We start from the raw sequence: 11,831 nt of genomic DNA on the forward strand, positions 1-11,831 counted from the left end.
AGCTGCACCTCTACAGCAAACCCCCAAACTGGGTTTCCTCAGCCATCTTCCAGGTCTGAGGAAGGGGGAGGCAGAAACCTCTGTGCCCCCCACTTCCCACAGCCATGCTGGGGCAGTGCTGCTCCACACCAAGGATCCACGCCCGCAGCCAATGTTTGCTTTAGCTTATTTTCCATCCCTCGTTAGGGAGCACGGTGACCCTGTGCTGCTAGAATAGGATTCAAGACCAGGGGTCTGCTCCCAGGCACTGCCAGGGTTTTGCTGGCCAAGTCACTGCCTCTCCATGCCTCAGTTTCCCGAGCTGTACAATGGGTAAGATGGTCTGTATAGTGCTTTGAGGACCACCCCCCCCCCCCCCGGATGAAAAGTGCTATACAAGAACTAAGCATTAGCTACACCGACAGCACACCCCAAGGCGTGCAAAGCTGGAAGCCTCGGGGTGTAGGTGCGGCTTGGCAAACTGAGGGAACTGAGCCAGAGGGTGGCCAGGGGGTAGAGACAAGTGAGGAATGCTGCTTTGCTCTTAAGGATGAAACCCTGGCCCAGCTGAAACCCACAGCAAGCCTTGCTTGCCCACAGAATTGCATCCAGAGCGCTTGTAGGGCAAGCATCTCAAAGGCCTGGGTGCAACTGGGAGAGCGAGAGACACTGAAAATATTTGGCTCCAGGGTGAACAGAAAGTTGGTGGCAGAGTTGGAAGGGGGAAAAAACCGAGCACTGCAGCCCACCACAGCTCTCGCCCCAGGACTCTGCCCCCAGTGCCCAGCAGCGTGCGAGCTTATTCGGGGCTGTGCAAGCTGGCTGGAAAACACTGCTGCTGTGGTCCAGTCCGGCTCAGAGAAGGAGAAGGGGAGATGACAACTCCGTGGGCCTGCTTGCTGACCAAGGGCCCAGCTGCTCGCTCGCAGAAGTCGCGCCGACGGCAACGGGGCCGCCGTGCTGGGGCGACTGACACGACGTGGTGCAGTTTTCCCCACTCACAAGTGGATCAATGAAACGAGAGGAGTGGGTGAGGCAAGGAGACCAAACACAGGGACAGACTCCGCAGGCAGGGCTTCTTTGGAGCCAGCGCGTGGCACCAGGGCCTTGAGTACTTGCCTCGCTGCATTTTCCCCTGGCATCGATGAACGATAAAGGCAAGTCTGGGTTGCATGAGGTGAGAGAGAGCAAAAGCCCTTTTCCTCCCGCGGTCCCAGGAACTGCAATGGTGGTCACTGAACCCGGTCTCATCACCACCACCTTGGCAGTGCTCCTCTTCAGCTCCTTGCTCTTCCCTCCCTTCCAGGGACCTCAGCGTCAGTCCGACTGCCGCTTCTGCGACACAGCGCATAGCGTTGAACAGGAGCGTTGTACCACCTAGCGGCCATTCAGTACACTGCTAAAGACAAAAATGAGAAGATCCAATTAATAGCTCATGAGCAAGTCCAAACGAGGGTCCTCGGCTATCAACCCCACCTCTTCCCCCCAGGTCCAGGCTGGAAGTCTCTTGTTGAACCTAACAAATGGGCCTAACATAAGGTCACCTGTGCGGTGTAGCAACCCCTCTCGAAACAAAAAGCAGGCTTCTCAGACTTCCTGAAGCTGGCAGTGTCACAGCATCTATCAGTCCCAGGCCAAAGCACTTACAATCAGGTGTCTCAGACTATCAAGATCAGTCTACCTTGATTTATTTGCAGTCCTGGCCTTTCTTCTAAATCAGATTGGTTCCTGAAGCCAGTTCCCTTCCTATAGGTGTTAACAAGACTCCCCTTTGCAAAGCCTCGTTAAAACCTCGGAGTTGGCCTAGCGGGTCTCTGCTGGGTTTTTGTTAAGCGCAGCCATCACGTCTCTCGGAACATGCTACGCACGTAAATTATTAAAGACAGTGACTCAACGACCTGAGCTTAGATAGAGTCAGATGCATCTACAACCAGCCTGTGAATAAGACAGATGTCTCCTTGTGGGATTGGGGAGGGGAGGGAGCTGGTTGGTCAATGCAGCTGCTTTCCTTCAGCCCAGCAGCTGGATCAATGATGGTGTCTACGTGGAGGGGCTCACATAAGGGAAGGGTAAGCCTGCAATGGAGAAGGAAAGCGGTATAAGAGACCTGCACCCTGAACCCCTTGCTGACTTATACCACACCACTGATTTTTAATTGGATTATTTGCAAGAGCAAGTGTATTAGGATCAGAGCCCGCATTTGCAGCCCCCCTGCTGGGCTCATTCTCAGGCCTGGTAAGCGACTTTCCTCACGGGGAATCACGGGCAATGCGCCGCAGTCCGGACAGCCGTAAGAATCCCTCTTGACCTTTGAAAGTTTTGTGTCTCTGATTATAAGCCTGCTGGCAACTGGTATGCTTACAAACGTATGGGGCAGAGGATCCAAAGGTCTGTAGCAGCCAGTGAAATGGGTGTTTCTCATGCTACGGGTTGGTGAGCAGAGGGGCCTGTTTTACTCATGTCGCTCCATTAATCAGCTAAGAAAACCTATGGCTAGCGCCTGGCTGAATCCTGCGCAGAAACACAGCTCAAGAGATGCCCGCAGAGGGTCCCAGTGGTGTTGGGTTGGGAGTTGCCAGAGGAGCGTGTAGGATGGAGAGGGTAATGCACACTGTGCTGGTTAGTGAGTGCTCTGAAAAAATAAAAATTAAACTAGCATTCAGCTAAAAATAGAGCTGAACGCCCAAACGCCAGCCTCGTGCTTATAGCCCAGGAGCAGTTTTAGAGAAGCAGCAGCGCTTGCTTGTGCTTAACATTCATCCAGCCCCTCTTCCATTTTTATTACCGCCCGATGCGCATAGAGGAGCTCTGCTGCATTGGAAGAGGCTGAAGCCAGAGCATTTGCTAAATTAAAGCCGTGGCTCTGATCTGTGGCTTTCCAGAGAGGCGCGCTACCCTCTGCTTAACATGCACCTCACTGCTACCACACATTCCTTAATTCTCCAAGAACAGCCTCGTCACAGCTGAAGAACAGTACATGCAGTTGGACTAATTTACAGCCTCAGCAGTTGTACTGCCCTGAATAGATTTCATCTCAGAACTCAGGCAAGGACAAGATGCTCAGGAGATCAGCGGATGAGAAATGTGCACGTGTAGGTAGGGGAGAAGGGTGGGAAGTAGCAGGAAAGAACAGATAAAAATTAGCAGCGCAGAGGTACATGGCAGAAGAGGCCTTCAAGGTTTTTATTTCCCTCCTGAAAGCTCCCAGGTCGTTCAAGGTGAGAAGGACTGAAAGACCAACGTGCAGCACAAAAGCTCTCTCAGAGAGACAAGGGGTTGGAAATTTCCTCATTGCGGTAAAACGAATGAAATAATTGGAGACAAGTATTCTCATCGTCCTCCCTGGGAATTTGGACTTAATGTGCCAGAATTTGTTACTACTTTAAAACAGGCACAAGGCTGATTACTTCATGCAAACTGCACCTTCTTATTCCAGCCTGTGCATTTGAGCTATCGCTCACAATAGCCTTCCACTGATAGTGGAATAATCTGCTGTCCGAGAATAGATCTAATATTTAGAGAAGTTTTGCAGTGGTTTGTGATGTGGAGGAGAGAAGGAAAGAGGTTGCGAGTGGTAAAACAACTAAGTCCATGCGCTGACAGTTTCTGTCAGATCCTTTCCAAGGCTTGAGCTCAACATGGATACCTGTGCACTACGCAGGCACCGGCACCCTCCCAACAAGCTTCCTGAATGCTTGTTCGGCCTGAAGTCTGCTCGACACCCTCCCAGGGGGTTGGCAGCTGGAAGACATCATCCGTTTCTCTTTTCACTCCACACCAATGTGGAGACTACTGGTCTGCTCCGCTGAACCTGAAAGACAAATATTTCACTCAAGGAAAAAAACAAAAATCCTGCACACTACACCTGGAGAGAGCAAGTTGGAAGCAGATACCCTTCTGTTAGGATGGCCAATGGTCTTACTTTGAGCCTTGCTTTGGGGATACTACTTGCCAAAGGATCACAGTTCAGATGGGAAGTGGGTTACGAAGTGTTGGACCCCAAAATGAAGCTCTGACGTTCAGTGCACATGACATTCGACTGAAAGCTCCTTGCTAGATTATGCAAACACAAGATCAGTGAGCTAATGCCTTGGTTTCTCCTTGCGGAGCCGTGTCCCAGGCGCAATGCAGCTTCCCTCCAGGCATCTCACACATTAACACACAGCCTCGCTGTTTTAACACCTTCTTTCAGGGGTACGTCTCCGCTGCCGCCACCCCTGCACGCACCCCACCCACTTGCCAAGAGCCTGTTCTCCAGACTCAGCGCAGTCAGCGCGTTAACAATGGCACGCAACCTGGGGCTGTTGCTGCTGCAGCTTGGCTAGATGCCACTACAGAAGTGCTTCTCATTTAGCAAATGGAGTGGTTTGATTTATGAACTTTATAAATAATTTTTTTAATGTATAGGCCCTGCAGGGACTTAGCACGGAAGTGGAAGAGCAGCCAAAATTGTATCTTTCCCCCTTCTGTGCCAGGTTCCCTGTATGCGGTCAGGGGGTGGAGCACAAGCCTGGCTAAGAAGCCATCTTGACACCACACACCCATGCGCTGAGCTTGCAGCAGTGTCAGGCAGGCCGTGTTTGGCTCCTCTTCTGCCTTTGCCAGGCTGCCTGTCCTGCCTTGGTATAGGAAACAGAGGGTCTAGAGGCACCGCAAACCCCCTTCGGCACAGACCAGGCTCAAAGACGAGAGGAAATGGCTATCAGATCAGAAGGGAGAAAAACGAGGGAAGATGCTTCACTTTTAAGAGGCTGCAGTGGTAGTAAAAAAGGCAGTGACATTCCCTCAAGAAGACAAAGGGAACAAAATAAGGCTTTAAGTGGGAATTTTCAACCAGGAGCGAGGGGAGATGAAAAAGTATCTAAACGATGGGCCAAGGAGACAAGCTGCTGTCTCTCCCCACGGCCATCTCTGCAATGGTGTAACGTGCCGGCCGTGCCCCTTGACAGCAGCAGGTAGCACACGTGGGCTGCAGATGCATCAGCACTCAAGCTCTGTGGTGCACGGACTCCTCCATTGCTCACCAGCCCCGTACTCACACAGCCAACAAATGAGGAAGACACAAAATACATATCACAACACAGGTTTAATTTCTTATGCGATTATAAAATTCCAACAGCAAGGGGCCAGCGAGAAGAGCGGGACACGCCGCGGCATGGAATGTTAAACACGTTTTTCCACTCATCTACACAGACTTTAAACAGACACAAAGTAGCACCGCAGGACGCAGGTTCTTCCAGGTGAGGAAGTCAATGCGAAAGGGGAAGGGCTGAGACAACAGGCCTGCCACAGTCCTGGAGCTCGGGGCCTGATGCCTCCCCACCCTCGCACAACCAAATCCGTTGTATGCAACAGCAGCCAAGAAAGAATTACATTGCAGATTACTGCAGCTGCATGGCCAGTGGCATAGAGCTGGCACGCATTAGCTATTTGCAAGCCAGAATGAAGACCTGTTACCCACTGTTTTGCTGTCAGTGTAAAACGGACGGTGCCGGTAAAGGTGCATTCCACAAAGGCATGTTAAAGAGAGAAAAAAGGTGATTTGCTATGTGCCTTCAGTTGTGCTGTTGCAATTTGAACAGAAATTTCACATACCAGGAGCCAGGCTCCTTTATTTGCAGCCTCAGAGTCTCATTTCCTTCCCACATGTGACAGACCCCCCAGAAAGTCAAACATTATGTTTGCATGGTTAGAGAAGACATTTCAGCACTGGCCTCAAATGGTAATATGGTCAATCAAAGCTATGCTGCATTCGTGCCGGGGCTGGACTCCGAGAGGAGACCTTGAAAGCAGGGCAAGGTTTTGAGCTGCGTTAACAGCAGTGATTAAAAGCTCACACAACATTTAGTGAAGGAGTATCAATACTGCCCATGTAAGAGCAGGCTGGTGTGCAGCAGGGAGAAATATGCTGAGTAGCGCAGGTGACCCTTCAGGAAAGAAACACTTAAACCTTGCTACACATTGACTTTCATGAATTACCATTATCGGAACCAAATAGATAACAGGAGATTTAGTATAAAAATGTCCTGTGGATTAGGTTCGTGATCTGTATTCAGCAACGGTAGCTCTCCTATTGGTCTCCTGTTTTACGATTAGTTGTAAAATCAATCACAACTTCCCTTTCACCGGAAACTCCTGTTGCTATATTTAAGAACATGGCTTCAAGATGCCATTCTATTCACCACTTATTTGCATTCTGAGGCAATCTTAAAAGAAAAAAAAAAAACCCCAAAACCAAAACAAATCTCATAGCTTTTTCTTACACCTTACATAAAAAAAAAAAAAAAAATCAAAAAAAAAAATCAGTTTCTTATACAGGCCTCGGATCAACAAGGCACTGAAGCATGTGCCCAATTAATTTCAGTGGGTCTGCATCTGGCTTAATAAGGACCTTGGGCAAGAACAGCAGGTTCCTACTAACCTTCCTCTTCCTCGCAAGAGTCTCCCTTCCGCCCAGTCCAGCTACTTGCACTTATCCGTAGTGCAAAAGCAATGCTCTAAGGAAAGTCCAAAGCAGGTAAGATCTCCTGGTTCCAAATGCAAGACAAGGAAAGGTAAAATGACAAACCCCAATGCAGACGCTTCCTACTTATTCACATGGCAAAAGAAATGGAGTTGCTCATCTACGGTACTGACTGGGAATGAATCACACTAAAACCTAACCAAACCTGAGTTTAGAATTCCAAGTCTGCACTCATTTCCCCACCCCCAGACACTTTGGTTGCACATTTCCCCAAGGACAAAACTCCCCACAAAGCTTTACGGCTAGCAGTAAACTAGTGCAGTTATGTATCCAGACAAACGCTCTTTCACGTAAGAGCTACTGTCTTCTTGAGTGTTCATGCAATATGAACAATTTCATCTAGAAAGTCAGGTAAGACACAGTTAAAGATTTCAACACCATCTAGAATCGCAGCCCTGGGGTATACATGAGGAAAAGCTGGGAAAGGAGGTTTCTACTATACCCAAGGAGATACAGCCAAGTCCCTGTACCTTCGGAATTAATTGCTGGGATGTCTTACCAGTTACAGAGGCAAGATGCCCACTCCTGCTAGTGTAATGTTTAACACTGGGTTGAATGAGAAGGCAGGCAGGAGATAAAATGGGCGTCTCAACACCTTGGTTTGATACCATCTGACTAACCTTAAGGGTAGGGTCAGGTGATCAATGGCAGTCAAACAACACGGGAGAGAAAGGAGGCTGCAAAGCAAAGCATCTGTGCAAGACAGCTTTGTTCCCAAGACAGAAGCAAGCTCTCCTCAATAGGCATGGTGTGAAATGTGCTGGGATGTGTGACCAGAATATGGTCACAGCAGAATGATCTAAATGGGAGGTAGATCTCCAGCTATTTCTTTGACCCCACTGAAACAGCAGGCAAAGCGATGACAGAATTAGCTGGGCTAATTCTGGGCTCTCCAGTCAATGCAGATAAATGTATTGGCTGAGCAAGGTTGTGGGCCCTGGATTGCACAGGATGGGCTAGAAATTGTCACTTCTTTGGTGAGAGCTACAAAGTCTCTTATGAAGAAGTCACCAGTCAGTAAACAGAACATGGGTGGACAGGATGGTCTGCTGCATATAGGCAACAGATATTTTGTGTGCGTGTTTGTGGTCTCAGTTCCTTACACGGAGAATGTAGGTGGTGCTGGAACTTTAACTATGAATATCCTGAGTTTCTAGCATTCTGGAGGATTTGTCTGTTAACACGTCTTTAAAGGGTAAGGCGATAGCCTGGTACTTATTGCCAGGAATCCCCTGTTTTCATTGGAGTGGAGAAAGTATTTTTTGGTGCCACAGTTCAAGTCATAAAGCTAATATGTTTCTCAGACCTACAGTACATCACTAGTGCTCATGAGTTTATTACAAGCTCTGCTGACGGACCTTATAACTTATGCCAAGCCTTCAGATGTAATATCAGGAATGCTGCCAACTTTTATTGGCAGGAGCAGAACCATATCTGGGGTCTCATGGTACTGCAGCTGCCTAAGCTTGTATTTACTCTAAGACTTGCATTTCAGGCCTCTCTACGGTTAAGCTCCATAGCACAGCCTACAGTAATTCAGGATGATAACAAGCTCTGCTTCATGGGACTTAGTTTTCCGAGTGCTTAAAGCTGAAAGACTAAATGAGATTTCAGCATGGTTCAGAAGCTTGTACATCCAGAGGGGACCATGGAAGGGGCCTCAACTAGCTGCTTTATTCAACATACACAGTACAGCAAATGACTCTGGAAGCCGGGAAGTAAACTTGACATCTCCCCACTGATATGTGGGGCATAGGAGAGAATGGAGAAGATTCTCTTCCATTTATTTGACGAATGGATAGCAGTTCATTTTATAGTGAGATACATCATAACTATAGATATCTATGTACATGATTCAACTCTTTGGTAGGGATGACCTCCACCTTCTGCTCCCTTAATGGAAGGTGGAAGTCCAGATACCTGGAGCTGGGCGTTGGAAACAAGCTACCGCTGCCTGCCCCTATTCAACAACATACATGGTACCAAAGTCCTAAATCTAAGGAATCCCTTGTCCTTGGTATGCAGTTAAGCTTGTCAGAGCCCTCAGGGAAGTCCTGGCTCTCTTTCTCCCTTCAAAACCTAAGATTTTCCCTTTTGTTTGAATCCAAATGTTTTTAAATGCCACACAAAGGAAAAAATTTAATCCCTTTGTCAGCTGAAAGGTAAAGGAGGCTTACCCTCCAGGGGAAGAGATGCTTGCACCAAAGGCTCTGGTACACTAAATATATCCATGGTTTAACAAAAGGCACATTACAACCCTAAAATAGATTGCAGCATTGCCCAGCTTCAAATCGTTCCTCGCCAGGGTCAGGGCAGTTCAAGAACATATTTCAGAACTGCCAAAAGGACAACCATCCCTTTTAATGCATGAGAAGTGCTCCTCAAACACTGGAATGGAGGCAACAAAATGTAGTCTAGTCATCCAATGGACCCCTGAAAAAAGGAACTCAAAAGCTGGAACTCAGGTAGACAGTCACTTACAGACATCAGTCACAACAACGCCTGGACCTTCGCTACGGAAGCGAAACACTCAGACCCAGGGAGGAGGGAAACAAGGGAAGGATAAAAGAAACTTATGCCTTTCAACTGAAAGACCCTAAGACCAATATAGGAGTGGGGATGACAGACTCTGAAGGGATCTCCATCCAGTCCCTGCCAGGGAGGATGCTACCCTTGTTTGAAGGATTAGACTAAGTATAAAATGACAGACTACTGCTGCTCAGAGCAGGAAACAAGTGACCAACAGGTAGGGAAGAAGAAAGTGCTTTCCAAGTTAGTAGCCTGAAATGACTCTATAAACATTCAGCACATCGGCTAATTAGGACTTTAGACAGACAGCACAAGAATTCAGGATGCACAAACAGTATTTTTCCACTTCTTTTTAGCTTTCCTTCCCCACCCCACTAGACATTTTCCTAAAGAGGCACTTTCTATATTACAGATCTTTGGTGAGGGAAGAAATTCCAGTTTTCCACTCCGATGAACAGAACACTCCCACAAATAAGCGACATTCAGAAGGAATTTTAATTAACAAAATGGTCCAGGAAAGGGGAGAGGGAACCCAAGAAACAGGCCATTGCTTCTTCAAGGTTGCATGTCAGTCACTAGGTACGCCTGCAAGCCCATGCACAGGAAACCATTTGGACCTTAGTCAGTGCAGAACTAGCCTCAGCTTCCAGAACCACTTCTACACTCCTTCCTTATATATGCTAAATATTATATACATATATAAAAAAAATACAAACTTGGGTTTGTTATAAAGTGGCTTCTCTCTCCTATGCTTGCTTGGCACATGAATGCATGCAAAGCTAGTAGGCTCCGAGGGCTGCACAAACAGCAGGTTTTGGCAACAACGCCCCCCCCCCCCAAAACAAAAGAAAAAAAAACACAGCTAAAATATATAAGCAAGATTAAAAGCCACTGAATTGAAAACCGTGTATTTTTTTTTTCTCCAATGGTATAGAATTAGGACTACAGCTACAATTTTTAAAACTTTATAGAGTCTGTCATCCTCTCTCCCAACTCATGTCAAAGTTCATAGCAGCATAACACAAGATTCCTCAAGAAACGTCAAGCCAGTGTTCTCTGCTTCAGGAGTGAGTTCATGGGTCAAAGTTCAGTCTGTCCGAAGAATCATAGGGGGATGCTCACTGTCTTCGTCCAGTCGCAGGGCATTGGTTTCATCTTCCAAGCAAGCTCCACCCACTGCGCCCAGGTCCTCTGTATAGGCTGCAGAGAAAGAGACAGCGCTTAGGGATCAGCAGCACCACCAGAAGCTTGGATCCAAAAGGAAAATCCTGATAGACATTTCTAAACTGAATTACGAGACAATGGACATGCAACTGCTCCACTGATTACCACACAGCAGTGACCATCCTGATCCCCTCCTAACTTTTGGTACTCTACCCTTCCTCCCACAATGTTGTTGACATCACTGCATTCACCCTGGAAGACAAAATATTTAATCTCCATGGCTGTATCTTCTGCTACAGTATAACACAAAAAGGCGGCAAGGACATTAAATAGTTGCGTGCCTTGTTTCCACTCACTAAAGGAATCATCAGCACCATTCAAAACTTTATCTTGCCTGGTAGTACAGATAACTTATCAGAGACGGGCAAATCGCCACCATAACAGCAGCAGTAATATTACAGCACCTTCCACTATTCTCACAAAACATATATTGCTTTGGAGATGATTTACAGAAGCCATTGTAGAGTTAGGACAGATAATACTCTGTCCTAACTCTTGTAGGGCAAATAATACTCTGGCAAGCATCAATCGATGCATCTGCAGCAAAGCCAAGGAGGTGATTCTTCTGCTGTACTCAGCACTGGTGAGACCGCAGCTAGAGTACTGCATCCAGTTCTGGGCACCACACTTCAACAAGGACATGGACAAGCTTGAGAGAAGAAGAAGAGCCACCTGTATAATCAGAGTCTTAAAAGGCAAGCCATACTAGGAAAGGCTGAGGGATCTGGGACTTTTCAGCCTGAGGAAGAGAAGGCTGAGAAGAGGCCTGGTAGCAGCTTACTGCTACTCTAGGGGAGGACATGAAGGGCTCAGTGAGCAACTGTCACCAGGGCACCAAAGGGGAAAACCAGGAGTAATGGCTACAAACTCCTGGCTCAACATTAGAAAAAACTCCTTCACAGTCAGGGTGTCCAGACTGTGGAATAAGTTCCCTCCAGAAGTGGTGCAATTGCCGACCCTGGAAATCTTCAAGAGAAGACTAGACAGTCACCTTGCTGGGGTCACCTGGCCCCCAGTTGTCTTTCCTGCCTGGTGCAGGGGGCTGGACCCGACGATCTTCCAAGGTCCCTTCCAGCCTTACAGTCTATGAATCTATGAAACTCCTGCACTTTGTAACTATGTACAATTAGGATACCACGATCCAAGGCAAGTGTTACTGGGGTATTTAAGTGCAGCTGAATACCAAGTTCTGTCCAGAAAACTGCAAACATGAATTATCTCTCCTGCAACACCTCCAAAGTAGCTCACAGAGTCACTTAACAGCTACCTACTTTTCCATCTATGAGTAATGAAACAAATGCTTCATTACATTTACCAAGTCATAAAAACCCCAAATTGGAAGAACAAAAGGAGCTTCTAGCCACAGGCAGCTTTGGAGTCTCTCTGTCCCCATCTTCTGCGTTTGTTCTTACCATGCCTTGTGGGTGATGAAGGCACGTAAGTACCTTTAGTCACAGCAGCACTGTATGTCTGTGCTACTAATGGCCGGTCATGTGATGCAGACTCCAAAATTTCATTTGCTGGCTCCATACTGCCATCAAGCCTAGTAAGTAAAGAAAGAGTAGATGAACAGAAG

General features: G+C 47.5%; 1 protein-coding gene across 2 annotated transcripts in view; it reads right to left on the minus strand.

The window, feature by feature from the left end:
• Positions 1 to 5,046: 5,046 nt before the first annotated feature.
• Positions 5,047 to 11,831, minus strand: part of WIPI2 (WD repeat domain, phosphoinositide interacting 2) — a 36,102-nt gene continuing 29,317 nt past the window's right edge. The window contains exons 11-12 of one of the 2 annotated variants that reach the window (XM_019542009.1): positions 11,701 to 11,798; positions 5,047 to 10,231 (exon numbers count right to left, since the gene is read on the minus strand). In XM_019542009.1, the coding sequence (XP_019397554.1) occupies positions 10,119 to 10,231; positions 11,701 to 11,798 (211 nt within the window). In that variant the 3' untranslated portion in view covers positions 5,047 to 10,118. Of the gene's footprint in view, positions 10,232 to 11,667; positions 11,799 to 11,831 lie in introns of both variants that reach the window. The other variant, XM_019542008.1, reaches the window with a different exon arrangement.

The sequence above is a fragment of the Crocodylus porosus genome, unplaced genomic scaffold, assembly GCF_001723895.1.
Source record: "Crocodylus porosus isolate Cpor-Errol unplaced genomic scaffold, CroPor_comp1, whole genome shotgun sequence".
Classification (NCBI taxonomy): Eukaryota; Metazoa; Chordata; order Crocodylia; family Crocodylidae; genus Crocodylus; species Crocodylus porosus.